The sequence below is a fragment of the Siniperca chuatsi genome, linkage group LG18 (assembly GCF_020085105.1).
Source record: "Siniperca chuatsi isolate FFG_IHB_CAS linkage group LG18, ASM2008510v1, whole genome shotgun sequence".
NCBI classification, from domain to species: domain Eukaryota; kingdom Metazoa; phylum Chordata; class Actinopteri; order Centrarchiformes; family Sinipercidae; genus Siniperca; species Siniperca chuatsi.
The window spans coordinates 19053144-19071620 of NC_058059.1; the positions used below are offsets into that span (position 1 = coordinate 19053144).

Here is an 18477-nt window from a genome sequence, read left to right on the forward strand (position 1 = left end):
CTGTCATTAGGTGTTGCATGAACCCTTAAATCACTTTTAAGGTTACTAATTTTGACATAACAATATAATTATAGCATCCATAGCAGATGGCCAGTTTCATTGTTTTGCAGTTGGTATTATTCGGGGTAACGCTTGATGAACATAATAATACTGCAGATTAGAGATGCACAGAAACAATGTCTGGCATAGAACAAACAAAGGAAGCAGTTTCCTAATGACAGCATGATATATATTTTTTTGTTCTTTAGTAATTCTCATCTAACTTTTAGAATGACAGACACATACAGACAAATGGAAGCTTTATCAATTCCTGTGGGAATTTTAGATTAATCAGGAGATTAATAAAATGCAGCACACTGAGCACTGTAATAAATATAATGATAAAAAAAAATTAAAAATAAAACAAAGGTAGGTTGATAAGAGAGATAATACAGAGGGATACGGCAGGTAATTTTGAATATTTTCCACATGGCTAAGGCAAATCATATTGGAGGTGGAATACATACGAGTAATCTCAAATTATCTACCTGAAGTGCTCAAAAGACAAACATGACATTTCATTTCACATGGGTACTGGAAGCTGAACTGGAACTGAAGACATCAATCAGTGGCTGAAAGCTGCATTTCGAGCTCGATATCTGATGTAACATACTGTGCATGAGAGATGGGAAACACATAGCTGTTTCAATACTATTACTATTAACATACATTGCCCACAATAATGACAGTGAGATACACTGAACTCGGCGATACACGATAGATTTGAAGACATTGTCACGAGTGGAGCTACAGCTCTGTTTCACATACTAGATTTTATTCTCAACTGGCCGTCCTTATGTTGGGCTTTTGAATGGCCTTTGTGATTGTACAAAAAATGCAACACTGCAGAGAGCAGCCACTAGAGGACAAGTACAAAAAAATGTGGAAGGAAGCATGGAGGGTTTTTCCGTGTGACAACAACGGCCCTGTGTGGCCATAGCTCTCACTCAGCTTAGGCACTTTATGCTAAAAGTTTCACTCTGTTAAAATGATATATATCGACATTTTTACAAGGGCACAGTGTCCCAGACTGCAACCCCACACTTTTTTTGAGTGTCGCAGACAGGACGTGAGTCTATTATCCTGGTTCAGTGTTTCATTTTTAGATTTCCTCGACCTTGGAATGGCCACTAGGGGCGAATATGTGTAGGTTAATTCCTGAATGAGTGAGTGCACAAAGGGAAGGAAAGGAAAATCATATGAGTGAGTTTCTTCAGTTTAGCACTTTGGCAAGTTTAGCACAACCGTCCCCTTTCAGCACCCAGACATTAGCAGGAAGGACTAAATAGTATTCAAGGCAGTGCAAATACATAAATAAATAATTAGCTACACATACAGTAAGCACTCTTGATCTGTAAATGCTGCCGACAGTGGGGTAGCAAAGTGTTGGCAGTTACTGTGATCTTGATGACGTGTTGAAGAAATTCAGGAGGACATCAAACAGCTTGTTGGCGCACATGTTCAGCTGCCAGTGGCTGATATAATGAGGCCATGTGGCCTTGTTTGTTTGTGGGTGAATCAAACTTTTTTGCATAGAAAAGGCTCATCTTATTTATTTCATATTTAAATGGAAATTCCAGTATTTGGCGTTAGTGTCATATTTTTGTTCATTATTTCCATTGGTCATGATTACATTATACTCACCTCTTCTGTTGAAGATATTTGGGAAATGCAGACTCTGGCAAGAATGATGTGTGCGTGGCAAAGGGCAGCTTTAAAAAATTACATTTAAAAGACTGCCGGAAAGTAAAAACAACACAAACATCTTCTTAGTGCTATAATCTGTACTTTAGCAATTCTAATAATTGTTGGTTGACGTTGACATATCTGCTTATTATTCATATTCCACATTCATATTACATATCCCTTTTTGATTTTGCAGTTATTTGCTGGGCTTGAGGGTGTTTTTCTAGGGGTGGGCGGTTGTGCATTTTCATTTAGATTTCATAATGTTATGAAGCCCTGACAGATGATTAAGGACTATGTAAACAAACTGGAATTGATTTACCTCAATAATTCCAAAGGGATCATTAAAGTTTCATCATGCCACTTATCTGATAAATAATGTATAAATAATATACAAATATAAATATTCAAATCAGTGTCTCCTTTGATTTTCCTTGCCTGAGGATTTGCTGATGTCTACACCAGGCTGGGAAGAAATTTATACATTACACACATCTTTACATCAGACATGTCTTTCATTTTCATTTCAACACTGACTAAATGCCCAATTTGTATTTATTAGCCACATAACATTTTTATATACTTACATATATAATTGGAATCTACGTTTAGTGTATTTTAAGTAAACAGATGCTCACACTTAATTAAACTGCAGTTTGCCATTAAAATAGGATGAGTGTACACTAGTTCTAGACACCTGGATTGAATTGTTAGAGAAAAAAAAACATTTTATTGTGTACTAGCAAAGCAAATGGCATGTTTTTGGAATTAAACTTTCATTATATGAAAATTTCAAGTCTCTCTGCACTTAAATGACATCATTGAAATTAACTGGAAATCTCCACTCTTCCCTCTTTTTCTTTTCTTTTCCACAAATGATACATTTATGAAGAGAGTGTGAGATAGAACAGCATATCATGTGGATCACCTGGGAAACAGTTGGTGAAATGCACTCACAATCCAATACTTTGTATGCTTGTGGTTAATTGCTGGAGGCCCATCTGGGACCAACTCCATATAAATAGAGCACACTCACTCACTTATTAAACATCAAGTGAAGTATCACTTGACTATAAAAGAAATTGTATGAGCATCACGTTTTTATTAAGTATAATGCTCTGCCCTCATCTTACCCTTTTCTGTAGGATAATCTGAATCTACTCCTAACAGAGGAAGAGATGTACAGCCTTATGGAGACCTTCAAGCAGTGCAAGATCATCCCAGGTGAGTCACTGAATCAAGGTTCAGAAATACATTGGCAGGAGGTGGTGACACTGTCCATTACATTAGACATTTGGAAGTTATGGAATTTGTTAATTTATACAATTTTTAAGGATAGCAATGCTGGTTGTTGTGTAGGTAAACCATTAGCATTTAGCTCAAAGCGCTGGTGTGTCTACGCACAGCCTCACAGAGCCACTAGCATGGCTGTATACTGTTAGTGTTGTTTTTTATATTTCCATAGACCTAATCCGCCTCATTTTCCATGTTTGTTTTTTCTTCACAAAACATAAAAGACATTCCAAATTCAAAATGAAACGGAATTATAGTAATAATTAAAAAAAAGAAAAGCTCCAACAACAACTCCACTTTCTGCACATATACCAATACTGCCTCTTTTGCTTGACCAACAGTTTTACATACATGACAATAAAATATTAAATTGGTTAGTAGGGTTAGGGCTCTCCCTGATCATATGTTTTAAAAGAAGTGCCCATTGCTGTACCTCTGTTGCCACTGTGGACAGATTCATACCATCTCTGGACAACCCTTGCCTGGTTTATCAGGCCGGTGAACTTTCAGACGCACATTTAGCGAAAGAAACAAATTAAGCTCATTGGTAAACATTAGTCAGGAATGTATTCAACTCATAAAGAAGTCTACTGCATACATACTGTTTTGTTCCCTTGAAAATTGTATTGGATTGCTCAGTCAGAGTTATTACATTATTTGCGCTCACCCTTGTCTACTTCCAAATGTATGGTGTTATTCTGTGGCTTGGATGGAGGGCAATCAGTGGAAGGTGGTCTTGCCTTTGTATGAGTAGTATGAGTCACCATAAGTTAATTATATCTGGAAGACTGCTTGGTGACTAATTAGGTCTGATGTGATTAATTGTCCCTTGCCTCTGTAGAGTCATGCCTGGTGTCAGATGAGCTGCTGCAGTACCGCCACTTTGCATCCAAGCAGCAGTTTGATAAGGACCTGACTGATGAGCAAGAGGAGGAAGTCCTGGCCCAGTTTGCAGCGCTGGATCCTGAGAAGAAGGGTCACATCGAATGGTCGGACTTTCTCTACTTTGAGTCTTTGGTAGTGTTGAGGAAGTTTCGCACAGAGGTAAAGTATTAGAATCAGGAAGTAAGCTGAATATATTCAACACATAATTATAAAACAGCTCATACACTCCCTGATTTTTCTACAGCATCCAATGGCGCCCCGAAAAAACCCCCAAATTTCCTCCTCACTGGTGATGCCTTGAAACTCAACCGTGACCTGTGTTGCACAGCAATATAGCAACAGTAAACTATGAAGAACTGAGGGGTTTTGGGTGCTATTGGGCACTATAAAGGTGCTATAGGGCACTATAAGGGAGGCTAAGAACCACCTGACGCAAAGCATCATCCATTACAATCATGGAACGTGCAAACTTGGAGGGTATTATCCCGCTTAAACCATGCCCACTTGCTAACAAAATGCCATATGTAATCAAATTTAAAATATTAATCTCACTTTTCTGTTTTAATCACCATGAAATACAGTTCCTGGTATTTGCGTTGCTAGGCAACATCAAACTAAACAGGAAGAGGTCTAAAAGGCTAAGCCAGGAGTTGTAAAATCTTTGACAAGTTTTGAAATCGGGAGAAAAAGACGCTCTCAGATCGTGAGAGATGTTTGCTTTGGTTGTTGTTGTTGGTAGTTACACAAATGACCCCTAGGTCCAAGCCCTTTAGCTGAGCCTCACTGTTGCTGTCTTTACCTACAGATAAATATCGGCTCATTAATTTAGAACTGCAAACAAACACCTGCGTCATAGGTGTCCAGTTATACTGTCCGGTTACTAAAAGTTAATCCACACCTTCCAACCAATCATTTTTCATGGCCATGGTATAATAACTCAGAGTAATGGTGTTTACATTCTTTCATTTACTGTGGCAGAGATCAGCAATTGCAGTGATATATAGCTCACATAATATGTATTGTGTTACTGAAAAAGAGAAGATATCTTACTTAAACTTGCTTGATGTTGCTGTGGCAAAGACATACTTTCCTCTGGTCAGCCAAAAATACTCTCTAATCAGCCTTGTAGATAATGCAGGAACACGGGTCAAAGAATAAATAATGTTGAGGTTAGCTTGATAGAAGGGCTCAGGGACAAATGCCACAAACATTTTGGCTTGCATACACCTGCCTGAACTACTCATTTTTATTGTCACTTGATCACCACACAACTGTTTAAATATTGTGCTGTGTTTTTGGCTTGGGAGATTAAATTTGCTATTTGTGGACTGTGTGTGACTCTGGGGTAGCATGGGGTAATGCACTGCTAGCAGATTATGTCAGACAGTGCTAATGTGATTGAGAATGATTAAGGCCAAAGAAATCGGCCCTAAAAATACCTTTTCCAGGCCCCTAAATTACAGCAATCAAAAGCATGAAAAGGGAATGGAATTACTATGAGCGATTTAAAGGAGCAGATCCAAGCCACCTCATCTCAAACACTGTTTGGATTTTATTTTTCCTAGAACTCACTGGTGCGTATGTTGACTGCCAAGGAGAGAGACAACGCACGGTCAGTGTTCCTGGGTCTGGGTCTGGATAAAGACGGCATGATCACGAGAGCAGAATGCCGCCAGGCCCAGCAGTCCTGGTTCCACAAGCTCAACAAAGACTCGCAGTCTTGCAATGTGAGGTGAGCACACCAAAGGAGAGTCAGTAAATCCAGTCAGTTCTATGCCCAACAGTACATACTAAAATTCAAACCAAGAACATTAGTTTGAATACTTTGAGAAAACAAAAGTAAATAGATAAAAGGCGCATGCCTATATATGTCCATGTCTGGCAGGGGTTTGGGGAATCATGTTCTCATCTGTATGCAAACTGTAGCTGGCAGAGGGAAAAAAAACTGGCTAAAAAATTACTGCAGGTCTAAAGTTTCATTATCGTATTGCTAAGATGGCATGTATCAATGAAATGCATCAACATGCAATTTATCTTGTTAATCTACCCTGGCAAATTCCCTTTGAGGAGAAAGGCCTTAAATCACAACCTGAACTAATTAACTAATTGTATTGACCTCTGATGAAGAGGGTAATGTGTGTATCAATGAGGCACCCATACTGTACAGTAGCTTTTGGAATTTCTACATGATGAATCTACATGAATTAGTTATTATAAGGGAACTCAAAACCTCACAATGTTGCAGGGCTCAATTGCTACAGCTGTTAAAGTTGCTGTCAACAAATGTTATTTGTATGCGAAACAGCAAAGCTCATGTTAGCTTCAGAGACGGAGGAGGAAAATTGAAGTTAACACAGGCAAACCTGTACCACTGCACCATTTGTTGATTACATAATTTGCATAACATCACGCTTTGCTTCCAAGATAATGCAAGGTAAGATAATATTCATAAATCAAATAAGTAAGCAAAAATAAATACCCCAAAAAGCTCCCAGAATTATACTTTCAGCACAGATTATACATGACACGAACTTACAGAAAGTTCAGAGTTGTCCTCTGTTGTCCGCAGTTTGTGCACTGGTGTTAGTATTTATCATTTAACACGTCCTCTGGCTAGTGTGCTAAATCAAAAACGACAGCTATGACCCTTCAGGTATCTGCTTTGACCAAAATTTCCCACCACTTTTTGGAGCCTTTTGGGGATCTGGTCGTCATCTCCACATTGAGTTGCACTTTTCGTTTACCTCCCTCTCATTACGATGACACTGAAAATGTATGACTAGCCAATGTGCACTGTAACAAGACAAGACAGGCATAACAATGTTGTTTCTCTGTCTTGCTGCGGAGGAGCTTTCAGCTGAAACACATCGCTGGCACATTGGCCAGTGCAGAATGCAATAAATGCTCCCACCAGTGCAACACTAATAAAGAAATAGCAAAGGGACTTGTGATGAGCAATGAAATGTTTCTCAGATAAAGTGTTTCTGCTTCTCTCAAGTCAAACATATTTAAATCATGTCTATATAAATCATGTCAAAACAAGTACAAATTAAAAAGTAAATGTAGCCCGTAACTCCTCTCATATTAATGCCACTAAAGTAATGTGTTCCATTCAATAATGTGATTTTTGTGATTCTGTGCTGCTGCTCATGTTGTTAGCAGGCACTTCCACGCCAGTTTGATGCTGAGTATGTCAGAAGTCCTGCTATTAATACATTGTAACGTCTTAGAGTGATGGCGCTGGTTGCTTTTGCTTGGAACTCACTTGAACTGTGTTTTTTGAAGACTCTTGAGGCAGACTAACCAAGCTGTTTGCGCTTTGTTTGGCTGAGATCATTCAAGGTTCGGCGCCTGAAATGGCCACAGGGTATGGACACAATAACAACAACATATGCAACAAATGGAACAAATACCACCTTTGTGAATCTTTTTGTTGATGGATCAAAGGAGAGAGTAGAGTTGAATCAATACTTCTCTGACAGTCAGAGACCATCACGGGCTTCAAGAAAGCAGTCATTACTAGATAATTATTATACTGGATTACATTGAACATCTGTTGTTTTTATGGTGTCCATCCCCTGTAGTATACTTGATGGTTAATATTATTTATGGCAAAAAATGCAGTAAGGAATCATACTCAATATTACACCATACATGGGATATTTAAAAAAAAAAAAAAAATCACTGCTCCTTTATCGGTTTTATACTCACAGACAGACCACATCAGAGTAATAATGAATGGAAAATAAGCTCTGATTGACTCTGATGAGGTTACATTTGTTTGTACTCACTGTGTGTTTGTGTGACTTTGTGTGTGTGTGTCAGTGGTTGAAAAAGTATTCAGATCCTCTACTCGTGTAAAAGTAGCAATACCACAATGTAGAGGTACTCCTTTACAAGTGAAAGTCATTAAAGCATTAAAGGTCCAGTATGTAGGATTTAGTGGCATCTAGCGGTGAAATTGCAGATTGTAACCATTTAAATACTGCTCGCCTCACCCTCCCCTTCCAAGCGTACAGGAGAAACTATGGTGGTCGTGAAACCCCCGAAAAACGCAAAAGGCCCTACCTAGAGCCAGTGTTTGGTTTGTCCGTTCTGGGCTACTGTAAAAACATGGTGGTGCAACATGGGGAACTCCGTGGAAGGGGGCCCGCTCCCTCTGTAGATATAAAAGGCTTATTCTAAGGTAATGCAAACACAAAGATTGTTATTTTCAGGTGATTATACACTGATGAAAACATACTTAAAAGTATTATATTCCATTTCTGCCAATAGCTCCTTCTAAATGTTACACGCTGGACCTTTAAGTAAAAGTACTCATTATGCAGAAGGACCCCTTTGAGAGTGTTATAATACTATTATTACTGATGCATGCAATATGTAAGCAGCATTTGAGTGTTGAGGTTTTCACTTAAATACTGTAAGTTTTGCAGTGGAGTACAAGTATGACGTAGCATTAAATGGAAAACGCAAGTACCTCAGATTTGTACTGGAATAAATGCACTTTCCACCACTGGGGTGTGTGTATTGTATGGGTATGTATGTATACGTGTGCATGTGTTTGTTACTGCTTATAACCTCTTGTGCTGTCAAATCTCCTGTGCTGTACCATTCCATCCTTCTCACCTATTCAACATGCAGCATTCCCCACAGACTCATGGGACTCTGCTCTCCTATGAATTGTGGGTGAGTGTGACTCAGCACTGCATGGCTTGTCTCCTTTTCCTCACTTCACCACCCTCGAGCACTCTGCAATCCTCAAGTATTCCTCAGACAACCCCACGATTTAGATTTTGTTCGTATTTTAACCCTCGCTCTACAAAAAGAGAGAACCCTCTTAACTCCAAACTGGAACTTTTTTCGAACATACAGCAATTAAAGACGCATGCATCCTTGAATGAAGTTTAATGAGCAGAATGTGAGCCCTTCACGTGATTAGGTCTTGTTATACTGAGGCATGGATAAGATCCAGGCTGGCCTCTAATTAAAGGGATCAAAAGAAAGCCTTTTGTTCTCTTTAGGGGAGCTTCACTTTAAAATCCTCACTTATCAATGAAGAAGGACACTGTAGACCAAAAGGGTGTGAGTGCACACTGTGCATATCAAGTTCACACATAACACTAAAAGGCAACAGCATTCATGCTCATTAAAAAGCAAGTATCAAATGATTCAGAAAACTCGGCTCAGTTTGAACGCTGGATTATAGATATTACCGAGCTACAGTGTGAGAGTGAAAAGGAGTTTTTCAAGGAGCCATCAGTCAGAAAGTTAATCAGAAGAGCTTCTATCTGACTCTGAAAGATCAAAAACTCATGACTTGTGTAGGTGTGAAAGACAATAATTTGGGTTTCTAGTGAAATGTAAATGTGACATTGTCATGCTCCATATTTGTATTTGATTTGGCATCAAAAAGAAAATCCAGCCAATAAACGATTTACATTGGGTGTGAAAGTTCTTTGTTGACTTCAGAAACAGTAGTCTCAACAAAAAATCTTAACTCAAGGTCCACTCGCTAGCTTTCTATTATCTCAAATTGAACAAACACTGTCTGCTGAGGAAGACCGTGAGATGTGTTTGAAAGCTCCAGAAAATCTAGTAAGCTGACTTTGAGTAAAGATTTTTGTTTTGTCAGAATTGACATTGTGCACTGATGTTGGACTGTAAAGTCAGTACAATTCTTCCTACATCACAGAGAATAGTGCTGAAATGATTAGTTGATTGACAGATTTACCACCAAAACAATTTGATCATCAATTAATCAATCAAACAACGCTTTTCTCTGTTTTATGACATAGTGAGATGATTGTCCTTGAGTTTTAGACTGTTGGTGGACAAAACAAGTCATTTGAAGATGTCACCTCATGACATCTGACAAACTATAATTTTTCACATCTTATAAACTTTATAGATCAATTATGCATAAAAAATAATCAAAAGGTTAACTGATGATTAAAATGATTGTGTGATGAGTTTCAGTTATAACTTCGGTTATAACTTCCGGTGGCTGATTTATATGTTGCGCTCTCAAGTGCTGCTGCATTACTGCAGTGGCAGAAAGGAAGTTAACACATTTACACTGACAGTGAAAGATGATGCAGAGATGTTTGGGTTAATCATGGTTGGCAGTCGTCTCCTCCGACAGATGAAGGTAGTCTGTGTTTTAAAACACTAGTGTGACACTGGTAATGACAGAAACAGATTATGAAGAATAAGATTAATTGGGTTGTGTGGGTTTACAAGTGAGGTGCCACCGCAGTGATGGCGGCTTGTCTACCTTGTCTATTCCATCCAAATTAGTTTTATTTGAATGTAGGAATTACAGGTTCGGGTTAGAAAATATCATTATAACCCAGTTTAATCACCTTGGGCCAATGGAATGGTGAAATAATTTAGGGTGCATTTTCCTTTTTTATAAATTCACTTGTTTTTCCCTTTTTTGGAAAAGGTTTAATCCTTTCATTGTTGTAGTCTACTGTCTAACTAGTTCTTTCCTGTCTGTTTTTTATTCTTTGTCCTCTGGTACAGTATAAGTCATGTTGGCCCCATATGTGAGAGCAGTCCAGCCAGCTCTGGGAGCGAGAGGAGCAAGACTGATGAAAGCAGGTTTGTCCACTTATATTTTAGTGCGTGACTGTGTGTGTGAGAGTTGGGGGACATACTTATTAGAAACGCTTTAAAATATCACATCCTTGCAGTAAATACCAATTTGGTGAAGCTCTTTTCTCACAAGCTCTTACCTCTAACAGGCTTTACAGGCCTGCAGACTCGCCTCAGCAGTGAAATTTACATGAACGTGTCCACCCTGTTAGAATAAGCCTAGACTTTTCCCACCCTGCAGTGTTACCCGCTGTGCAAAGACAGTAAGTATTTCATGGGCAGCAACAGTGGGATTAATTTTGAGTGAGACAATGCAACCTAGAAGACTGCAGAGTGGATGGCGGCGACCTTCCTGCTTCCAGCTTCGCTGCCCCAGCAAATGACCGAGAACTCACTTTCTGTCACCAGATAATGGAGACAAATCTTCTTTGACATATCATGACTTTTGAGATTTTTCTTCATGCCACATTACAAAATTGTGCAATAATTTCAGCTAATGTAGCAGCGACTACAGGGAACCACAATTACAAAGAGAGCTACACAAGAGAGTCTTATTGAGCTGAATACTAATTAGCAGAACATGCTTCGACAGAGGTCTGACAAACAGTTTTTATAACTGAATTTTCAAAGCAGCATGAGGCAGATCACAGCAGAACAGAGGCCAGATACTAACTATAATGATATTACCAAATAATTTGCACTGCATGGTTATTGTATTATTTTGTAAAGTGGTGTATGCTGTTTGGGATAATGCCTGCACATGTGTGGTTATAATGAGCGAGACACTTATGACCCCAAAATAAAGATCAGAATTCAATTCTTCAGTGTGGTCAGGAAATGACTAGTGTTATTCTATATATTTCTGATTGTCAAAAATTCCATGAAAAGACCAAAACCAACAATGTGTTCATCTATCAGTACTTTCTAACTTCCATACTGTGTGGAATGACCCATTTGTTCCAATGAAGACATTATTCTTTAAAAGAGACTTTAATTTCTTAAAAAGCCTACACAATTTCTTAAAACAGCTGGGCACTGTAGTTTTTAGCAAATATTACTAAAACATGAGGAAACAATGCATTTGTTGGGGACTATTTTCAGCTGCGGATAAATACACATTTGACACACTATAGTAAGTATTTGTGGCACCAGGATGGTGTATGTAGGATTGACTCAAAATAAACTACAGTGCCCAGGCTCATTGTAATGAAGGAACCTGTCACTTTGGCTACAGAGGCAATAATTGTTAGTAGATTCAATTCATTGTTGGTTTTGGTCTTTTCATGATATTTGTTGACTGTAAAACAATATAGAAACTATAGTCAAACAAACAATAGCCTTTTCACTCTTGTCCTCTCTTTCTTGTCTTTAGTGTTTCATGACCTTTACCTTAACAGTTTTCAACCCCTAATTTTAGTCATATATTGAAAAGAAATTATTGCAAACAGGGATTTTTGACTAATAAATAAAACCCCTCTCTTTATTCAACAGGCCAGTGACCTGGGCAGACTTTTTAAAGGAGAGTGCCATCTATATTTTGGCTGCGCGGCCCAATAGTTCTGCCATGCACATCCGTCTGCCTCTATAATCAAGGATCCTCCACTGCACCCCAGCAGAGAGAGGGCGAGAGATAGAAGGTGTGCCCTATAGTCTACAGATGAGCGGAGGAAGATAGACCTAACGGCACGATGACATGAGGAAGGCAACTGAGCGAACTGGATGAAGCACCGAGAGACAGCAGATCAAGCCATCGACAGAATCTCTCCTCCTCTGCGTCTCCTCAACCCCACAACACTGACAACACACACGCTGACTGACACACCGACGACGCAAGTGACAGCAGCTGTCACAGATCCCAACTCCAAAACTTGACGGCTTCCAACAAATGTGAGAGATAGGACGAGGAAGACAACCACCCACTCACAACTAGTCAGTGATCTTTCTGAAACCTTTGAGTGTAGAGATCATGCACACAATCAGACAAGCTCCTTGGATGCTCACACACTTTATTAAATGACAAATACTACACTCTACAGCCCTCCAGCTACATAACACACCTCTCCATGTGGGCACGTTAGTGTGACATGAAGTATTCATTCCTTTGGGTCTCATCATGTCCTAATAATAGTTCCATGCTACTGTAATGGGATTGTGTTATTCCCCATTAAAATTGTTAATCACACTACACAAACACACATGCAAATTCATTATTGGATACTGTTTGATAAGTGGATGGGCTTAGGGGAGAAGATTAACCCTGCATCTGCCATTATCAGAACATATACCAAACAGGAATGAAAACTATCCGCGTACATAATATTATATGAGAACTGCTATTCATACCAGTATAAATTATCATTATGCATTAGTAATGCTGTATTTATTCCTGTATCCTCTGATATATCCTCTGTTTTCCCCTTTCTCATCCAAGAATCTATGTTCTTCTGAAGTACTAACTGTGAAAAAGGATGTGAAGTGAACGTTAACAAAAGCTAATCCAGTAAGTGATGTGTATATACTGCCATATACTGTAGTACATTTTGTTCCTGTTGTGCTCAGAGCTGCACTTTGACAAGGTGGAAACATCTGCCCTCCTGTTAGTGTCATTATTTGCACTGTGGGAATGAGCTGTAGATGGACTACTGTGTGACATAATCACTGTAATGAAATACTGAAAGATAATGAGAGATGTGCTGCAAACATTTGTCCTTTGTTAATATGCAGAAGCACTGTTTAAAAATTGCTTTGGAAAATGTGGTGGGGATTCTATAATGTTATACAACAATTTAAATGCACATGAAACTGCCTATAGTATCACTGGAACAAGTAGAACTTCATGTAATGTTTATGCCAGGTCAATGCAAGGTCCTCTTAATGAATAAAGTATGTTAAGACATGAATTTTGATTGTCTGAGGGATATGTCACTGCGCTGAAATAAATGCATGGCATTTACTCTTCATCTTGTGTCATTTCTCTTTTTTTTTTTTTACATCAATGCCAACAAAAAACTAAACAAAAATCATTTACCATAGGGTTAGACGATGCAGGTTGAAATCAATACCATAATATTAATAAGAATATTTTTCCCATAACAAAACATGTCAGAATACGGAAATGTATGCATATAATGTAATGTATGCATACAAATGACATATGCAATAGTCAAATTGATGTTCAGTTCAGTGGCTAATTACAGTTTGTATGGAATCATTCATTTGGACAACATAATCATGATCATGTTATCATTATGTGTTTACACTGAAACTTGATAAACAATAATGAATTTATGAGCAGCAATTGTCCAATCATAGCATAGCAACTGTAACTTGGCACAGCAGGCCTGTCAAGCTTGTCAAGTGTGTATGGGCAACAAGTAAGAGTGATACTTTATATAATGAGTTTGGAGGGTGGTGCCTTTATTTTATTGTATTTTGTTTACCTTTCCAAACCAAAAACACAAGCGCACACGTGTAAGGTATGGGTTAAATTGTGTTTATCTATTTTAATGTAAACTGCAAATGTTAGCATGACCAGCTAACAAGCTTACTACCTACAGTAGGAACCAGGCATTTTTTTTTCAAAAGTAAGGGGCGTGTCATTAGCTGAGTATGTTATTTTGTGGGGTTACAGGTTGCATCAGAAAAACACCTGTTCAGGACTGGAATGTACACCCTTGACAGCTAAGATCTGCAGGGTTTAGAGTAATGATAGCAGCTCTGTCCTGTTCCTTATTTGGTTTCAGGAAGTTTATGCTCCAGCAACTCCAGCCAATTGCGTTAGGTAGCATTACGTTTGACAAACCCATTCAGTTATTCATCTTCAAATCCTTTTCTCTTATGAAAGCAAAGCGTACTGTTTGAAAATACAAAGATTACATCATAAATCAAACCACTGTGTTGCTTGTGAGCATCCAAATCATTCAAGGGTTATGTTATAGCAAATAACATTTTAATTATATTTTTATACTGTGCTATAAAACTAAATATAATAAAGCTCTACCCTGCAATACACAAACAATGCTCTTCGTTTATTTCAGTGTCTTCAACATAAATCGTCAGCTGATGAGGATGCTGATGCTTTTGCCTGTGACTTGTAGCTTTAGCCTCAGTCTTTTAGCATTATATCATGTATGTAGCCATCATGTGCATATTTAGGACTCTTTGCCCGGGTTCTTGTTTTAAAACAAATCAGCTGGAAACATTAAAAAGTCAGTTAGAGACAGCGTTCTCAACCAACTCACGGAGTTTGAGGGTTAGCACTAGGTTAAGCTAAAATCTGCTAGCATCAGGCCTTATTTCACTTGGCAAATCCTCTGTCATTGGTGAGGAATGAGAAGCCTGCTTTTGTTTACTTCAGTGTGAAATCGAAGACAAATTATTTTAAATAAAAGAAAGAATGTGTTATTCCGAGTGGTAAATCTGCCACCTTTATGACTGTAAACTGCATATGTGCCATGCTAGACTGAAAAGCTTGACAGGCGTAGCAACCGTAACTCTGGAGGGTGGGGATTAACAAACAGTCAATTACAGTGCCAATAAAGTAGCATTGAATTTCCACTTAATTATATTCAGTCAGTTATCAGCTCCCTCACTTTGATTGCCCTATTCCAAGTGGCTGAAGCAGAAAACATGACATGATAGAACTGTTGCTTCATCGAGTGTGATTGCACAGATTATAAATTCCACAGAGGGCAAAGGTCTAACACAGAAGACCATACCCATATAATCTCAAACATATAGTATGAATGTCAAGATGGGTCGTAGGACAGGGACAGTCAAAGGTGGCAATTGTGCAGCAGATAGGAGCTGAGTGTCTGCTCAGGCGCAAATCAGGAGGACACAAACCTGGCTCTCACAGTATCATGGCCCCTGGATCTTTCACCTGCCTATAATTAATGGAATGGAATGCAATGGAAAGAATTGTCTCTCATACCGCCAAGAGGTCACCTTCTCACTAAGGGGTTTGAAAAGTGCTTTGCCTCGAAGGCTTGTCAAACTTTAAAAAGTAAAATTGGTCAAAATCGAGAAGGAAAAAAATACTAGTAGTAGTAGTAGTCAGACAGTGCAGCTATAAAGCCTCTGCTGCCCTGGAGCGTGTGTTATTCTTTTTATCTGTCAATAAAACAAAGAAGAGAACAGAGTCCAGCAGTAGCATTTCCCCAAATGTTAACCTGAAGGTCAAACAGTAAGACTGGGAGAGAGAAAGACGCAGACAGTCGAAAGAGAGAGAAAGAGAAAGACACACAGAGACAAAACAGGAAATAGAGATAAAAGGACACAAAGAATGAAAGAGCGTGAGTGGGAGAGAAATAGTTTAGATGAGGATGTTATGTAATTGTTTCATAACAGATTCAATGATGATGTTCTTGACCGGGCTAATTGCTACATTAAATGCTGAGCCAAATGTGAAACTTGAGCTCTGAATTGGTCCAAGGTTGTCCCACCCACATGACCTCACAAATTACTGGGCTAATGAGAAAGTTTGTTTTAAGCCCTATGATGCAGCAATCATTTGGGATATTCAGCTTATGATCAAGTCCTCGTGTCTCAAAAAAATAGGCCTAATACACTTTACAGGGTTGAAAAGTAGAAAGTTTGATTACAGGCCACATCGTTAAGGTATGAAAACAGCAGCACATAAAGCAGTAAAAGACATAAAACCTATGTCATTCACCTATATTTTCTTTTGTTTAAAGATAGTGACATTTGCTCTCCTTTTGCACTATCCATGCACAATCCAATTTCAATCTTTTGCAAATGTTGTGTCAAGGCTTAAAGATGACTTGTTCTTTAAAAAAAAGTGAAATTTAACCTTGGACATTGATTTCATCAGAAGAGCAGAACGTTCTGACATTCTGTACAACAGAGGTTTACACAGACGTGTAATTAAGCTGCAGTGGTGTGTATGACTCAGTCTGATGAACGGTGTCCATGGAACCATTAATTCAACAAAGTTGTTCCAGTTAATTTACACTTCTAGTAGACCATAGCAAATCTTGACAAGATGGAAGGCCAATTGACTAATTAAGCTTTCAAGCAAGCAGTGTGAAACTCGCAGACAAAATAAACCGACAAGTTTTGAAATTCCTGCTGTACAGTATATGCCAGGTTTTCAGGATTTACCCACAGGGCTTGCTGCTGGAGGGTTAAGTTTCACAATATTCTATGTTGTTCTTAAAGTCAACACATCCCATTAAAAGACGAAAACCAACAATGAATTGATCCTACTAACAAGTACTGTCCGTGCAGCCAAAGTCTGATATGGCTTATTCCTCTGTGCCATGAGCCGCGATGTTGCACTGGCCGACATCTTCCTTCATTCACATGAACACGGGCACCTAGAGGGTAGGGAAGTCAGAAAGCACGGAGAGATGGACTAACATCCAACATTGTTGGTTTTTGGTTTTCATGGGATTTGTTGACAAAAATGGTTATAGGAAGATGATCCTGTTCCATAATGTTAAAATTTCTGCGCTTTAATAAAGCAAGCCTTCATTCAGTGTTTCACAAAGAAACAAGTGCATGAATACAAGTGTGACAAGTGTGTTGCATGCACAGATGTGAGCCTGTAAGAGTGCCAAGGCAACAAGTGTGAGTTTGTGTGTCATCGCCCCCCATGTGTAATCCAGAGGAGCTCAGTATAAAGGTTATCTGGCCTGTCCTACAGAGAGTGTATCAGGGCCAGCTGCTGGCTGAGGTGCTGTGGTGCGGCTGGCTGCTGTTGTGTGATGGCTTCACTCAGCGGGGATGAGTAATGGTAAACAACAGTGGCAGTGCGGTCATGGCTCTTGGGAAGCGGTGCCAGGACGGAGCCACAGTAAAATGTCAGCACATCAGTCACATCACAGAGTTCATCAGCAGGTCTCCTAATACAGGGTTTCTAATGAGACTATGAGATGACATCAGGTTATCTTATAAAGATGGAAATTCTCCTCAAATATCTAATAATAATAAAATATTACTTTTATGTGAAGATATATCCACACAGACAGACTGAATGACAGACAGGAATAAAGAAAGTAGGAGCTCTAATCACATTAGATGAAACACAAGAAAAGATGGCTTTTGAAGTCATCAAATGATCCAGAATCAGGGTTAACCCACTCCCACCTCAGTCCTTATTCTACAACTGCCACTTGAGTTTCAGCACATCAAAACTAACAACATGCCATACCATCTCTCCAATCCATTTTTAAATCCACCTCCGCATGCAAGCAAAAACATCACATCCCACCTCCACCAGCAAGGCCAACTTCTTCCTTGGAGCCCACTCAGTCTCCTAAGCTGACGTGAGCCAATAACAGCTGTCTGGTTCCAGGAGAGTCGTCTAACATGCCCGGCTCTTGGATTTTTAAAATGCTGTATGGCACACATCTCTCTTCTACTCTGTCTGAACAAAAACATGCACATACAAATTGTGTATGTGTCACAGTCTTTGACTGTGACCAAATTGTTTTCACATTTCTCAATAATATTTTCTCCCAGATAAGAAGCCATCTGAGAACTAACAATATATGCTGGTTATTACAAGGCATAAAGGCTGTGAAGGGAAAAATTCAATCTTTGTAATTGAACACCCGGTGTGTACTGACATCTGTGTACTGCAATCAACTGTGACCATGCCCAGAATCTGGGGCTGTGTCTGTTGTGACATTCTAGATAAAAGGGCCTTGTGAAATGTAGATTCTTCTGTTTTGAAACGGTCCAGTGAAATCTAACCTCCCTTCAGTTCACACATCTCTGCTGGATACTTTCTTATTTAGCTCCTCGTTATGTGCCAAAGCCTCCAGCATCCGCTGGCCCCTGTGTCTGGAGGCTGTTGGAGTGCTGTGTGGGGTTGAACACCATTAGTTCTATTAAATCTGTGTCGTAGCTTTACACACTTTTTTCAGCGTTTGCTACAGCTCAACATGACTCTGCTAACAGAAGATACTGTAACAGAAGTTACTGAACTGTAGTCCATGAGATGAGAGAGCT

General features: G+C 39.0%; 1 protein-coding gene across 2 annotated transcripts in view; it reads left to right on the forward strand.

The window, feature by feature from the left end:
* Positions 1-13460, forward strand: part of phf24 (PHD finger protein 24) — a 29772-nt gene extending 16312 nt beyond the window's left edge. Inside the window, exons 4-9 of one of the 2 annotated variants that reach the window (XM_044174615.1) lie at positions 2871-2949; positions 3860-4062; positions 5469-5635; positions 8545-8589; positions 10429-10506; positions 11992-13460. In XM_044174615.1, coding sequence (XP_044030550.1) covers positions 2871-2949; positions 3860-4062; positions 5469-5635; positions 8545-8589; positions 10429-10506; positions 11992-12088 — 669 coding nt within the window. In that variant the 3' untranslated portion in view covers positions 12089-13460. The remainder of the gene's footprint in view (positions 1-2870; positions 2950-3859; positions 4063-5468; positions 5636-8544; positions 8590-10428; positions 10507-11991) is intronic. The other variant, XM_044174616.1, reaches the window with a different exon arrangement.
* The last annotated feature ends 5017 nt before the right edge of the window (positions 13461-18477 follow it).